The 17025-nt window shown below is 35.9% G+C and overlaps 1 protein-coding gene across 1 annotated transcript; it reads right to left on the bottom strand.

The window, feature by feature from the left end:
• Positions 1-4149: 4149 nt before the first annotated feature.
• pctp (phosphatidylcholine transfer protein) lies at positions 4150-15053 on the bottom strand. The gene is made up of 6 exons (XM_016253246.1): positions 15009-15053; positions 14757-14874; positions 7902-7981; positions 4678-4849; positions 4297-4364; positions 4150-4227 (listed from the first exon to the last, which is right to left on the bottom strand). The coding sequence occupies exons 1-6, from the start codon at positions 15051-15053 to the stop codon at positions 4150-4152; spliced, it is 561 nt and encodes a 186-aa protein (XP_016108732.1).
• Between the last annotated feature and the right edge of the window lie 1972 nt (positions 15054-17025).

A 17025-nucleotide genomic window follows, 5' to 3' on the forward strand; every position in this document is an offset into this window, starting at 1 on the left:
TAGGTCTCTCCAGAGATGCTCAATTGGGTTTAAGTCAGGGCTCTGGCTGGGCCATTCAAGAACAGTCACAGAGTTGTTGTGAAGCCACTCCTTCGTTATTTTAGCTGTGTGCTTAGGGTCATTGTCTTGTTGGAAGGTAAACCTTCGGCCCAGTCTGAGGTCCTGAGCACTCTGGAGAAGGTTTTCGTCCAGGATATCCCTGTACTTGGTCGCATTCATCTTTCCCTCGATTGCAACCAGTCGTCCTGTCCCTGCAGCTGAAAAACACCCCCACAGCATGATGCCTTCTCCAGAGGTTTTAAAATGATTTTAGCAAATAGCTGCAATATAACAAAGAGTGAAAAATTTAAGGGGGTCTGAATACTTTCCGTACCCACTGTATATATATGTGTGTGTGTGTATGTATGTATGTAATAATTATATGTAATTACACTACTGACCTGCAGGTAGAGCCACAACGGTTACATTTTATTTTAAGGTGTCCTTGTTACAGTGTAATTATACATGTAAGTACTGAGTAATATTAATTAACTACATGTACTTATTATATGGTTAGGGTAAGGATTTGGTTTGGCTTAAGGTTACTTGCATGTAATTATGCATAATTAATTGTTATTATAGTAGTAAATACATGTAACATGTAACAAGGACACCTTAAAATAAAGTGTTATCGCCACAACAACTACATTCAGTTTAGGCTATAAAATACTGTACAGAATGAATATTCAACGTTTGAACTCAAATCCATTATCATTGTGTTATATAAACATTTATGTGCAGTTTTTAACAATTCTTAAAGTAATTAAAAAAAATCATTCTTGAACTGCATTCAAAGGCAAAATAGCAAAATAAAATAAAACGTTTGCAATAATAAACAGGTGGAGGAAGAATGTACAGGCAACATTTTTCCATTTTCAGCACTGTGAGTTTAAGAGGTAGATGTCAAAAATAAAAATAAATAAAACAGAACCAGAGGAAAACAATACACCAAAAGACAATGAAACCACGGCGTGTCAAAACGGAGTCAAAGGCAATGTCACTTCATTTCCTATGAATATAATCTCTATTTCCTACTAAAAAAACATGTCCGTAAACACCAGCAGATATGAACTGTATTGCATCAAAGTGCTTGCTGTTAGAGTATCAAACACATCATTCATTCATTCCCGATTCATGTTCATTTTGCATATCTGAACTGCAGAAATCTGACATTTAATAGTCTTGAATATAATTATAAGACAGATTTTTCATATCAAAATTATATTTCAACAACCACATTTTTCTGTGCTCAGCATTAACATGTAAACGGCACACAGTTTTGATTTCAGACGTGAATACAGGCATAATATTGTCCATGCAAATGCTCATACATATATTTCTGTTTTCTAATAATTGACTTACATGTGATTTATGCAGGATCCTGATAGTCATTTCTGTTAAAAGGTATCTGAAAAGTATCAGACATATAATTACTTTCCCCAATATACAGCAAGTTACATTAACAGGTAAAAACGGCATCGACCATTAAAATAAAATCAGAGTGAACTTCAGTGTCCCCGTCCATTCGCCTGCAGAGGACGCTGGATCACTACAATCCATCTCACCCAATTTGCAGAGGCTCATGGGAAGGAGCAGGGACTCATTCAGCACCAGTACATGCTAAAATGTATTGTAATATATACAGTACGTGCATGATTGTGTTCAGTTGTTGGAGGTGAGGAACAAAACTATAACAGAGCTATTATATAACGATTTGGATCACATACTGTGCGGCCCTCTTGCTTACTTGGACACTTAATTCTTACTATTTTATAAATGTTTTTGAAAGAAGTCTCTTCTGCTCACCAAGGCTGCATTTATTTGATCTAAAATACAGTAAAAATTGTGAAATACTATTACAATTAAAAATAAGTGTTTTCTATGTGACAATATTTTAAAGTGTAATTTATTCCTGTGATCAAAGCTGAATTTTCAGCATCATTACTCCAGTCTTCAGTGTCACATGATCCTTCAGAAATCATTCTAATATGCTCTAATATGCTAACATTTATTATTATCATTATTATCAATTGTTCAAAGCAGTTGTGCTGTTTCATATTTTTGTGGAAATTGGACAGTTTTATTTTTAAGCAAGGACGCATTAAATTGATCAAATTGACCGTAAATACATTTTTGTTACAAAAGATTAAGATTTTAAATAAATGCTGCTCTTTCGAAAGTTCGATTCATCAAAAAAACCTGAAAAAATGTAGCCACAAACATATTAGGCAGCAAAAACCATTTTCAGCCATTAATAACTGAGCACCAATAATAATTGATAATAATTATTAGAATGATTTCTGAAGGATCATGACATGCTGAAGACTGGAGTAATGATGCTGAAAATTCAGCTTTGCTTCACAGGAATAAATTACATTTTATAATATATTCACCTAGAATAATATTTAACAGTAATATATCACAATTTTACCTTTTTACTGTATTTGTGATCAAATAAATGCAACCTTTGTGAGCAGAAGAGACTTCAGGAAGGTTTATTGATTGATTTTGTGCATACAACATAAAGAGGTTAATTCATGTTTTCATACATTCACAAATGAAATAATTAAAGTGCTATGATGAAACTATATTACTTTAAAATAGGGATGCACTGATACCGATACTGGTATCGGTATCGGGCCCGATACTGGTCTCCTGTACTCGTACTCGTTAAAATACCAAATGCCGATACCGCGCAGCATGTGATAAGCGCCATATTCAGACAAAGGAACACCAACAACAGAACAACAGACAGCAGAAAGGAGGTAAGGATGTCTACTACGAAGTATATGTATGCAATGAATATAACGTTAAACATTCAGTATTAACGCCTGTATAGCTGGTGTGTGCGAGCTGATAAACAAAGCACGCTGAGTGGATTGAGCGTGCGAGCTTGTCTAGTGAATATATCTTTCTCACAGACATCACTGGAAAGTTTGTAGTTCGGTCGGATATGTAAAAAAACAAGTAAGTAAAACAATGCACAAGTTACTTAACGGTAGGGAGAGAGAGAGAGAGAGAGAGAGAGCACACGCATCATTTGGATTAAAACTAAATCGTAAAAATAAGACCATTTATAGGGGCATTCACAATAAACATCATTTATGTTCAACCTTTGGCATACACGACTTTCTGGCGAAAATGAATCTAGCAGCCTGTGTGAAATGTGCTGTACTACTGTCCTCTCATTCTGGATCAGTACAAATACGTGTGCACGTTGCGCGTGTTTTGCTTGCTTGAGTGTTTCTGCATTATATGAGTGGCTTTGGAATATAAATCGCAAATATAAATTCAGATGAAAAAAAGCGACTTCTATTTCTGAAAATATCACAGTTAGGAGATTTATAACGAGTGGTTCCCTGCATTATTACAGCAAAGCGCGTGATTACAGTACTGAGCCGCTGCAATGGAGCAGCTCTAATGCTATTAAATTAAAGATGATGTACCATAGAGCAAAACAATGAACAGTGAAAGTAACAAAAACTTGTAAAATACATTTTAATGGGCATAATTAAGTGTGAAATTAACCGAAGGATATACAGTCAAACCAAAAATGATTCAGAGACCAGATATAATTTTTTATTTTTATTTTTACTAGTGGGTGCGGGACACTATAGTTAATTTACGTAAGTGAGGATAGCAAAATAAAGTAAACTGAAAATAAATAAATACATTTTGGTTTGACTGTATCTATTTGATAAATTAAGTTAACCAACTAACATTATACATCCTCTTTTGGTTTCTGTACCCAATATTTAAAAATTGTACAAATGCAATAAAAATATTGGTATCGGTACTCGGTATCGGCAAGTACCAAAAATAAAATTATCGGTATCGGGCAAGTACTGGAAAAAGTGGTATCGTTGCATCCCTACTTTAAAACAAATGTTCCAAACTCATATTAGCCCTAACTTCCAGCTAAAGTTCAACAGGAAGCTGGATTCATTTGATTCTTTAACAGACGTTTGTATAGTTAAGATAATAAAAATAAAACCATGAAGTACTCCAGACACATTTTCTCCAATGACCATAGAAACAGCAGTATGTCTACCCAGAATGCCCTCCTGACAGGAAACATAAGCAGAGAAAGTGAGGACTCTCACACGTGCATCACTTGTTGTTCTTGCAGTAGCTGCTGTAGTTACTGCAGGCCTTCTCCATGTCGGTGAGAAAGGCAGGGACGCCTGTCTGAGAGCAAAACACATCCATCAACACACTTGACTCATCACTGATGACATAACTCTACAGCATCCTCACCTTCGCTGCCCAGTTCACCAGCCACGTTGGTATCATTCCTCCAGGATTATCAAAGTAGTTCATAAACACTGCAATATGATTCAAAACAAATGCTGTTGTTATTCATTCAGCTTCAGCATGAAATGAAAAATGATCATCATTACAGATTTGATTGAAACACAAAATATTTTTGTATGCCCAGAAAATACAAGTGACTGCACTCAAATGTAGGTGAAAACCTCTAAACAAGCTGAACAAAACAACGCCAAACAAATAAATCAAATGGAGCAGGATTTTCGGGTCGATGAGATTGAATTGTGACTTTATCGCATTGTATCTGGTTACTATACAGTCTAAATCATGCACTAAATCAGCTCTGGTTGAGTGTGCTTCAGTTTGTACCTTTGGTACTGCCGGAGCCGTCGCTCTCCATGGCCAGACTCTGTTTGTAGTCTTGGACCCGGATCACGCCTTTCTTCTCTGGACACTGAGGCACGAACCAGCTTTTGGCTAAAACCACCCAGATCTTACGTCCTCCCACGTCCAGATCCCGGCGCTCCCGTACATATACATACTGCAGAGAGTTAAGGGCTAACCGACAGACAAATGCAGCCCAACACTTTAACAGTGGAGTCTAGAGGAGATTACTTTTGATTTTGGTTATCAACTATGAATATTAATAACTATTAATATAAAGACATACTACAAGAAACACATTTGTGATTTGGTACTGCTCTGTATTGATGGGGACAAAAGAGAAAGAAACCTGTTATGATTTCTACTTTTGTATTTGAGGTTGATTAAAGCTTATGTGTCATAATTGCTCAAGCTGAAAATATATTTCAAATAACTGAGATTCTATTACAGTACATCTGACATACTATAAATGGAAAACACAATTTGTTTTTCTATTGTCAAAATAGATATAATATATTGTATTAATATAATAATATATACTCATTTAGAATATAAATTATAATCCTAATTATAATCATATAAAAATGTATAATAATATTTTTTCACAATATATGTCTGTATACAGTGGAGCTCAAAATTAGAGAACAACCAATTTCCTAAATGTCAAGGTCACTGCTTAGTACTATTTGAAGTTATCCTAACAGAAGGGCATATTTAATAAATTAATTGTATTCTGAAGCACAGTATAAAAAACTTAAATGAGATAATTGAAAAAGAACTGATCAAAATTTACAGACAAGATTTACAAACACTTACAGATACCTCCCAGTTATTGGTGTTAATATGGCACCCGGTGCCAATTTCCTTAATTATATGACAAACCCTAATTAACTGGAAACATTCCTCTAATTTTCACTGAGATTGCAAGATGGCGGGCCGCTCTAAGATGACTGAAAGCCTGTGACAGGAGGCGGTCCAGATGAAGGCCAAAGAGAGTGACACTTTCAGCCACTGCAAGAGAAGCTGGTCGTTCCAAATCTGTGATTTCTCAAATATTTCAGCTTTACAATGACAATAATTAATTCAAGTCCCCCAAAAAGGCTGGTCGTCCACATAAGACAAATGCACAAGAAGACATGATAATGCTGAGAATCTCATTGGGGAATCGGTTCAGCACTGCAGCTGGAATTGCTCACCAGTTGAACACTGATTAGGGTAAAGATCCATTTAAGAGAAGTCAGACTGAAAGCGCAGTTTGCAGCGACCAAGCCTCTCATCAGCAGAAAGAATCAAAAGGCTAGACTCCCCTTTGCTGAGGAGCATATTGTGTGAAGAGAGGAGAACTAAAAAGGTAAAAAGTTCACTTTAGTGATGAGAGCAAGTTTAATTTATTTGGGTCAGATGGGAAACATTATGTTTGGTGTCAAACTGAGGAAAGATTGAAGCCCGAGTGCATAAAGAAGTCAGTGAAAGATGGAGGGGGAAGTGTCATGGTTTGAGGAATGTTTTCTGCAGCAGGAGTTGGGCCTCTTGTACAGCTACATGGCAGGTGAATGCAAATTCAAGAAAATGCTCCTGTCACACTGCAAAATAGGTACAGCAGCTGAAAACATTGAAATAATGAAATGGACGGCCCAGAGTCCTGACTAAACTTTAGAAAATCATTGGCGACAAAGTTAGGACTAAAAAACCACTACACTTCGATTTTTGTCGAAAATTTGTAATTTATATTTTTGGGACATTCAAGACATCCTTTATCACGTGCATAAGTATCTTGAGTCAATTTCGTTGTTTTTTCAAGAAAATAATGGGTCGTCTCAAACGTAACTTCAAAAAGCCCCGGAGAAACCAAGGCAGAACACCGTATAACACCAGTTACGGCTCTTTCACTTTGTTTGGAACGCTCAAATTGAGTTATTAATTGCAATAATTGCATAGCAAAATGTCTAGCATTCTTTTACGTTAATAAGCATAGCAAATAAATTGGTATCCACTCACATGTTTAACTTTTAGTCTGATTGTTACGGTAAAAAAAAAAAAAATTAATACAATCACATTACCATATGCAATAGCCCATATGAGATAGCCCATGATCATTAGATTGTATACAGGTGTTACTATAACGATTTTGTAAATGGTGATCAGCAACCAAATATTGATAATGTGGAAGTTACTGACTTTTGCCTTGGTGTGACTTCTCACGTTTTGCAGACAATGCAAAGGCAGAGTACATTAACTTCAAAATGGGGGTAAAAATCAAGTTTGCGCTCACATTTTTTTAATGTAGATAATTTGTATTACTAAAATATCTAATTGTTAAATTTCCAGTGTCCTACCTATAATGAATTAAAAAACGTTAAAGTCATTTTTCTCAGTTTCACACTCGAGTTAAGGTCTTTTGCCTTTGTAGGGCAGTACAGTTACAGAACTAAGAGACTGAAAGAAGAGTGGACCAAGATCACACCAGCGCAGTGTGAGAAACTAGAGATATTCTGCGGCTGCAGATGTGCTGAAGTCATTCAAAGCAGGAGCCTCTACACTTACTACTAAATTTCTGACAGCTGTAACCCTCCAGAATTTTAGATGTAATCTTCTTTCGTGCTACAGTGGTTACTGTTCTCTAATTTTGATCAGTTTTCCACACAATAAAGGTTTTTGTTGAAATTCCATGGTTATTTTGTCAAACATGTTAACAGTGGTCTACCTACAGCTAATATTCCTTTGAATTTTGAGCGATGAAGATTAACAATATTTCAGAAAAAAAAATTAGTATTTATAGATTGTTCTCTAATTTCGATCTCCACTGTGTATATTTATTTATTATTTTTGTATTTGAGGTTGATTTAACATTATTTAAAATCATTTAAATTAAACTGAAATGCAATTACAGTAAATCTGACAAACTGTAAATGGAAATCACAATTTGTTTTATATTGTTAAAATATATTGTGTATTGTGTTTCTATCATACATGGAAACAAAAATAATTATTTAATATAATAATTATTTATGATATAATTTTAATTTATAAAAGTATTTATTTCCAATAAATATATTTATTTGGAAATATTTATGTATTACACTTATTTGAATTAAATATTATAAATGGAGAAATATTATTTTATATTAATATTGTTATTTTCACATTAATCTGTCTATTCCCACACACAAATTGTATTTTTATGTGCATGAAGTGTGTTGGTAGGATACATCCCTGTTGGACAGAGGTAATGGATATTTCACCTCCCAGTATATGGCTTTCTGTCCGCCGTAGTCTTTCTCGTGCAGCTCTGAGGACAAACCAGACACACACACACACACACACTCACAATATAGCTACGTTTTCTATAAATTAAATGTAAAAAAATGCTTTAAAAATGTATTAAATAACCTATAATTAAATAACCTATAACCAGAAACAGACTAACAAAGGAGATCAGAGTGGCTAAAAAAAGCTACTCTGAAAAGCTGAAAAAACAGTTTTCAGCCAACGACCCGACATCAGTATGGACTTGTCTGAGGAACATCACTAAGTACAAGACACCACCCCCACAGTCTATGGAGAATCAACAACTGGCTGACGATCTGAATGTGTTTTACTGCTGGTTTGAAAAGCCCAGTCTCTCACCCCACACCTGCTCTGATCTGCAATTCACACCTACAATACCCACCTACAATGGATCACCAGCTGCATGGCAGACAGGCAGAAGCTAGTGAGGCTGGGGAAACTAACATCCAAGACTCTCACGATCAGCACACACTGCTCACACAGTTCTACTCGGCCATCATTGAGTCCGTCCTGTCTTCATCCATAACTGTCTGATTTACTTCAGCTATCAAATCAGACTTCAAGAGACTACAATGGACAGTCAGGACAGCTGAGAGGATCATTGGTGCTCCCCTGCCCAAACTCCAAGATCTTTACACCTCCAGAGAGAGGAAAAGGGCTAAAAAAAATCACTTTAGACCCCTCACACCCAGCCCACTCTCTCTTCGAACTGTTGCCCTCTGGTTGGTGCTCAGAACAGCCAGGCACAAGAACAGTGTGTGTGTGTGTGTGTGTGTGTGTGTGTGTGTGTGTGTGTGTGTAAACATACTTGGCAATAAAGCTCTTTCATACTTTCTGACTTCTGACTTGTATAACATAAAAAAGCTTATTATCCTAATTTGGATAATAAAATATTTTAAAAAATTAAATCTACACTATACACTAAAAGGGGGAAATATGTTTCTAATAGGTTTAACAAGGCATCTTATTTCCAGTGTGAATGAATCTTAATGCAACCCTATTAAATGTCATTTTAGAGACACTGTGTGCTTCCAGTTTTGTGGCAAGAGTTCAGGGAGGATCCTTTTCTCTTCCAGCATGATACAGAATGACATTCATGTAGTCTAGTGTGGAAGAACTTGGCTGACCTGCATTAAACCCAGACCTGAACCTCTACTGAACTCTTACTCTAATCGGAGCAATTCCCTAAGTCCAGGTCCAGTATCTAACATCATCCCACAAGTGTGGAGGCTAGTGAGGAAAAACACTTTTGAATGTAAATGCATATTATGAAACACTTGAATTCAAAACAAACTAATATTTAATATATTTCAGTTTATATTTTAACAAAATTACTAAAACCTTAACTAAAATTACAATGAAAACACAATAAGCTTTAACTGAAAATAATAATAATAATAATAATAAACACATTTTATTTCAAATAATTGCCAAGGCAACATTTCTAATTTCCCAACTTAATGTACTAAAATAACTATAACTAAAACAAATTTTAAATTAATAAAAACAATACACATAAAACAACAACAACAAAACATATTAAACATATGAAAGAACAAATAAACATGATAAAATAAAAACAGAAGAAAACTAAAACTTTAAAATTTAAATTTAAACAGAAAATACAATAAAATTTAGCAGAAATAAAATATATAAAAACGATTTCCTCTAATTGCAAAGGCAAAATTTCTAATTTTAATTTAGTTTGACACAATGTACTAAAATAACTAAAATTAATAAAACAAATATTAAAACTACATGGACATATAAAAAAATATATATATAATAATAATAATAATACAAATGACAAAAAAAAATAAAAATCCTAAAACTGTAACTAAATTTAAAATAAAGAAAATAAACTTAAATAAATATAAATAAAGTAAAAAAAATATTAAAATTTTCAATCTGTTAGCTTCCGGCTTCACTACCGTTTGGACGTTCTTGCTTACTGCTCTGTGCTTTGCTCCCTATTGCTGTACTTTTCTCCGATTTTTCTAAGATTTTTTTACTTCAGCAGATCAGCACAGTGCTCAAACAACACATTTTTGGCACAAACACTAAAACTAAAAATTATTTGGGACTGGAATAATACCACGAAAAAGAAGACTTTGCCTCCCACTGCCAGCAGCTTACATTCCGGAGACGGGAAAACACAGCTGCCCACATTCAAACAGAAGAGAAAGAAAATGCCTCCTGTTGAATCTACTTGCTGCATGAATTGCTGCAAACTTCTACAAAGGATTGCGGTTCCTGAAACAAAGTTACTTGCTGGACTTCCAAAACAGGCAGAACACTCAGCAGACTGTCATCATGGACCCCCTCAGCATACAGCCGGTGAGTCCCATGAATCTAGTGAATCTCAACAGTTTATACCAAGTGTAGAGGAACACGCCGAAACTGATTGTCACACTAATCGATGGCACAAAGAGGGAGCGAGACCCAAAGGCAGTAGAGAGATCAGATTGTCACGAGTTTCTCGTATTGCTGCCGTAGCATCCTCTACCCGAGATTTGGCTATGACAAGGCTTGTGAATACTAGTATTCTACCACCCCCTATACATCAGCTAACATCGCTACTAACAGGCACTCAAGGTTGAGCAGACAGCAGCTTTCAGCTCAGAAAGCAGCCGAGCCCAGGACTCTGATAGTGCGCGACTCCAATATCAGAAACATCAGTAGGACTACAACAACATGCTGCCTTCCTCAAGCAACCGTCTCTGATGTGAGCAAGGAACTTTGGAAAATTCTGATGAAGCACAAGACTGCAAATCGAATCATCATCCATGTGGGGAAGAATGATATTCGGAAAGAGCAGTCAGAACTCCTTAAGAAGGACTTCAGTGAACGCTTTGAAACACTTCGAAGACTTAAATTTCAGTCATTCATCAGTGGACCACTCCCAGCAAGGGGAACTAATATGCTTGCACATTTGCATGGGCTGAACACATGGCTACAAAGAATTCACTATAGCATCTATAAAGACAGCCTCCGTGCTTTCAATGTGGAACTAGGTAAAGCTAGACAGTCATTCTTCTTAAACCTTATAAACAGTAACTTAAACAACACTCGCACTCTTTTTGCTACTGTTGAGAGACTGACAAACCCCCCCCCCAAGTCAGATTGCCAGTGAAATGCTCTCCGACAGCAAATGCAATGAGTTTGCTTCCTTCTTTTCTGAGAAGATCAATAATATCAGGAAGGCGATTAGCACATCCCCAAGTTATGCAGAGGTCAGACAGATTCGACCGCAATATCAAAAAGAAGATACTATGTCTGCTTTTGAAGAAATTGATAGCAAAATTCTGCTATCTTGACACTCTTCCCACACATTTTTTCAAAAGGGTGCTTAACTGTTTAGAAGCAGATCTCTTAGAAGTGTTGAACACCTCACTTCTTTCTGGGACTTTTCCAAACTCACTGAAAACTGCAGTTGTTAAACCCCTTCTGAAAAAGAGAAATCTTGATAACACCATATTGAGCAACTATAGACCAATATCAAACCTTCCTTTTATAGGAAAGATTATTGAAAAGCATTAGGATCGAGTCAGTTAGAAATACCAAGGGTTCACACAAAACAAGGGCAGTCCGCTTTTAGTTATTATGCCTCCCGCAGTTGGAATTAGCTGCCAGAAGAGATCAGATGTGCTAAAACATTAGTCACATTTAAATGCAGACTCAAAACTCATCTGTTTAGCTGTGCATTTATTGAATGAGCACTGTGCAATGTCCGAACTGATTGCACTATATTTTATGTATAATAATTTTCTATTCTTAACTGTTTTAAATTCATTTTAAACCTCTTAAATCAATTTTAAAACATTTTCAAAGTTTTTAAATTCCTTGTTTTATTGTTATTATTATTTTCTTTTATGTAAAGCACTTTGAATTACCAATGTGTATGAAATGTGCTATATAAATAAACATGCCTTACAAATACATATTTTATTTTAGCTAGTTGCTACAAAACTAATAGAAATTACAAAAACACACAACAACATTACTAAAGCTGTAACTAAACTTAAAATAAAAACAGAAAATAATCTTAAATAAATATAAATAAAATAAAAAAAATATATATTTTTTTTATTTTAGCTAGTTGCCAAAAACACACCAAAAATTACTAAAACTTTAACCAACAGAAAATATCAAAATAAAAATGGATTGAAAATAATAATAAAAACTGTTATAGTTTCTCAATAGGCTCACAGGCATGTTTTTCAAGGTCTGAACGGTTCACGGGTGTATCTAGCATGAAAAAGACTTAAAATTTAATTTGAAAACTAAAAAAAATTGAAAACAGAAAGTAAAAAAATAAATAAAACTGATTTAAAATATGAAAGTGCCCCTATTATGCCATTTTTACGGTTCCTAATATTGTTTTGGGAGTCTCCTACAATAGGACTACATGCATGCAAGGTCAAAAAACGCTTTAGTTTTCTCAAAATATGCATTTAATATCACATTTTCCAACGATTTGTTTGGGCATACATCGCGTGTCGGAAACTATAGGCCTATTTCAGTAATTCTATATTTTGAATGCTCTATAGAAAATATAAACATCTATTTTTTATCATAATTACAGGTTGTGATTCAGTGGAGCAGCTGGTCCAAATAAACAGGATACTGATCCAGCTTTCAACAGCAAGCATTTCGTGAATCCAGAACTCCCCGAGATTAGAGAAGCAGTCATCAGTAGAATGACGTGTTTGTGGGCGGGATTAAGTTCTTCATGGCCGGCCAACGTAGAACATAGGCGAGCATTATGCAAATGTGTTACCGCCTGAGGTGTAGCCGTCACGGAAGTGAGATTCGAGTTACTCCTTTCAGTTAGTATTTATTTATCGTGCACTTTCAGCTTTACAACTTTGCAGATTGTTTACATTCACATACAGCTACATTACACACTGCATGAAAGGCAATATATTAAGGCATGTGTGGCTAAACTGTATTAACCACATAACTACCAAACAACAGCACAATCTACACACAAACAAACTACTGAATAAACACAGCACTGGATCAATCTAAACACTAAACTATATGACACATTTAAGCCCAATTACCTGCATATCGTCTAGGTTACTTGTGTAACCCTCGTTCCCTGAAGGAGGGAACGGAGACGTTACATCAGTGACTGACGAATTGGGATCTCGCCCGAGAGCCCAATCACCTTCGAGTGTTAACTAAACAAGCCAATGACAGTTGGCGTGCGTGCTTCGCCACGCGCACCCCGCCCCGCAGCGCGGGTATAAAAGGAGAGCGCGTGCAAACGCACATCAGTTTTTCGCTGAGGAGCCGAGACTACGTGCCCCGGCCGTACAGCGGTGGTACAGCAACTGTGGCAACGGAACGTAACGTCTCCGTTCCCTCCTTCAGGGAACGAGGGTTACACAAGTAACCTAGACGTTCCCATTCAGTCAGCCACGTTCAACGTTACGTCAGTGCCTGACGAATTGGGATCCGTATGGAAAACGCCACTATTGCGGACCCCCTCCAGTGCCCTGCGGAAGCCGGCAAGTCCCCCCACACCAGCTGGGGCGGAAGATAGGACAGCGGCTAGGCAGAGGTGTCCGCCACTGCTGTTCCATACAGTGGTGCATTGGATAACACTGGGAAAGCGTACCCAGTGGGGACGCTACGGAAGCCACATGTCATTGGCTTGTTTAGTTAACACTCGAAGGTGATTGGGCTCTCGGGCGAGATCCCAATTCGTCAGTCACTGACGTAACGTTGAACGTGACTGACTGAATGGGAACTGAATGCACTTGACCACCAGCAACAGGAGCGACTTCAAAATATGGAAAAAACATGAGAAACGTTTTAAAATAAACAAGCCCTATGACACATTTTAAGTGGGCGACAATTTGTTTGAGCTCCATTAAGCCAACTGTGGTAATTATGAACACCAGTACAAGCATAAGTTCACATTTATTGTCTTTTTTACCCATAACAAAAGCCAGTTTGAGTTGTTTTGCTGTAGAAATGGGTGTATCAACTATAATCTCTTTTTCAACCGTAGGAATCTGTCTAAACCTGCCTTACGAGTAAAACTGAGATTCAAACTAACTAAACTCTGAGGCTGAAAGGTGAATTTTAATGAAATGATGGCAGTGCTGGGTAGCAACTGATTGCATGTAATCTGGATTACATAATCACTCCAAAAATTAAGTACTTGTAATTAGATTATATTACACTGTAAAATACTTGTAATCAGACTACAGTTACTTTTTATTGATTGCATGATTACATATTACAATTACATTACAAACACATTCAAATTCACATTATTTTGTATTTGTGTAATGCAGGGATTTCCAAAAAATTGTTGTCATCTGAACCTCTTTCACCTAATATATTTACTTAAAATTCCTCCTGAGATTTTAAGGTAACACATTTGCATGTTCATGATCCTCTGACGTTAGTTAATGGTCACATGGGATGCGGTTAATGTGGGTTTCATGTTGTTAATAATAATAAATAGAACATATTTTCTTTCTCTTTACATTTTTATATCTATATAGCACAACATTAACCTATTTAAATCAATGTGATAAACGGGTTATGTCGAAAGTAATCTAAAAGTAATCCAAAAGTAGTCTGATTATATTACCTTAATTGCGTCATGTAACAGATTACGTTACTAACTGCAATTTTTGTCATGTAATTTGGAACAAGTAACGGATTACACTTTGTAAGTAATCTAGCCAGCACTGAATGATGGTTTCATGAAGATGTTTGGTTGTGAAAGATCAACAAGTCCCACTAATAATTACCTTTGACATACGAGTCCCACTGTTTCCTGTAGTTCAGATCCATGTAAACATCTGCGCAGAGATCTGGAGCGCAGCTGGCCAGAGAACCGAACACTTTGTACTCATACAAACCTGCATCCTGCCGAACATGACATTGAAGACAAAATGCATCACAAACACGACCCAGATTGACAGCCAGAGCCTGTAATGCTGAACAAGCATCATGATATATGGCTCATATGTGCGCTGTTATGAATGCACGAGAGGGGAAACTGATCCCGATGCATACAGACAGGATCTCTTGAATGCATCAGTCATGCTTGCTTTTGCTTATATGTTTTTGCTTATAAATCGCAAACATCTGGATCTTTTAATGGGTGAGCATGGAAGTCATTTCAACCAAACTGAACCAAATTATCTTATAGAATTTTACATGCTATCTATGTATTTTATAAAATGCTATGCAACAGATGAATAACATATATTGTGTGAAGTATCATATAACAGAAACATTTTGCGCCGTCACCAGATTCGCCCATTTCATTATGTCACATAGTGTTGTATATACTCATTTATAGTTACATTTTCAACTCCAGTGCATATTTGTCAGAGTTCATTTATTTTCAAAAGCCAATTTCTTAAATGGGGTAAGTTGTCACAATGAAACATGTCATTAAACGCTATATAAAACAATAAGTCAATTAGTCAAAAGTAATACAAGAAAAATGTGGTAGGATAAATGGGAAAGAATAAAATAAAATGAGTGGAAAAATTCAGAAACTGAAAATCATCATAACAGATGATTTACAAAATAAGATAAGATAAGGTTGCAATTTAAATACTAGATGTGTATGTTGATTCAAATCAGCAACTGCTAGAGAAAACAGGTGTGCATATATATATACAGTGTTGGGGAGTAACTAGTTACATGTAACGGAATTACGTAATTTAATTACAAAATAAAAGTAACTGTAATCAGATACAGTTACTGAGAAAAAATGTGTAATTCAATTACAGTTACTTATGAAAATGTTAAGGATTGCAAAGGGGATTACATCTGCTTTTTTCACACACACCCCTACATACATATTTAATTGATTTCTTTCATAAATAGGGTATATGTTGAACATCACCTGACCAAACCCGGAAAACAGGTCTCATTGCTTCCGCTTGTTGGAGAACGTGTTAACAGCCGTATTAAATAATAGCGATATCTATGGACTTTTAAGATAATCAGTTAAACTAGCTAGCTGTTTTTATTGTTGACGTTTTATTCCATTTTTATATCTAAATGTGAAAAGAATAAAAATAAAAAAAACTTTTAGATATCAGTCCGCATATGTGATGGACACTGGTTATGATCATCATTGGTATCTACTTTGAAGGCATCTCGGGAAAAACGGCTTCATATTTAACTAAGCATATGCAAAACGCTTGAACCGGAAGCAACGAGACTAGGTTAACAGAATACGGAAGTCTGTTGCGCATAACCCCTATTGCAGTGACTGCTCTAAAATATGAAACACCAATGTTTCAGGAGTTTAGAACATGCTTATTCGATAACTCTTGTATTTCCTATATGGGTTTATGTATAGCTATGCTTAATTTTTTTTCCAAGACATTGTTAGATTCCAGTGTTTACTGTTATAGCTATGTAAAGATTTGATTCCAAAAACAGTATCATAGCTAATAAAATATGTATTGTTATGATTTTAAATATGTATTTAACCTCAAAATAATCTCAAAGTAAGTCTGATTTTGTGGTGGCTGTGCTTCAAAGGGGACATTGATCTTCCACAATTTGGTATGATTCTTTAGGGTCTTCATGAACGGTCTGCAACATACTTTGGTTAAAGTTCCTCAGTGGTTGTGTAAAACAACACCCTTTTTACCTTGCTCTGTTCACAGCGACTCATTTTGGGGCATGTCCCTTTAAATGCCAATGAGCTCTGCTCACCCGCCCCTTTCTTCCATGGAAGAGCAAAGGCGATTTAAAAATAATCATAAAAAAATATAAAGTGTTAGACTTACTTATTCTGGAGGTGCAGCTGGATCACAAACACTGGGTACTGATCGATCCTTGAGTTTTAACTTTTTAACAAAACATGCCTTGAATTGTCCCTCATTCAGAAAGCAGTCTGGAGTAAAAAAATGTGCGCAGACATAAACTAATTTAGGTGTATTCAGTGGCGCATTACCATTAAAAACAAAACGTATGCGTCCTGAGTTGCTCTGATGTCGGGAGAAAATTACGATTCTTATGTTCTTCTACATCACAAAACTACAAAAC

Source organism: Sinocyclocheilus grahami, unplaced genomic scaffold (genome assembly GCF_001515645.1).
Source record: "Sinocyclocheilus grahami isolate Dianchi unplaced genomic scaffold, SAMN03320097.WGS_v1.1 scaffold1169.1, whole genome shotgun sequence".
In the NCBI taxonomy this organism is placed as follows: Eukaryota; Metazoa; Chordata; class Actinopteri; order Cypriniformes; family Cyprinidae; genus Sinocyclocheilus; species Sinocyclocheilus grahami.

What these genes read in the sequence shown, in the direction of transcription:
- pctp (XM_016253246.1), bottom strand. Translation starts at nt 15,053, where the DNA reads ATGACTGATGCATTCAAGAGATCCTGTCTGTATGCATCGGGATCA. An exon ending in CGGCTCCGGCAGTACCAAAG is followed by an intron (nt 4,365 to 4,677) that starts GTACAAACTGAA and finishes ATCATATTGCAG; the next exon opens with TGTTTATGAACTACTTTGAT. An exon ending in TGGTGAACTGGGCAGCGAAG is followed by an intron (nt 4,228 to 4,296) that starts GTGAGGATGCTG and finishes TTTTGCTCTCAG; the next exon opens with ACAGGCGTCCCTGCCTTTCT.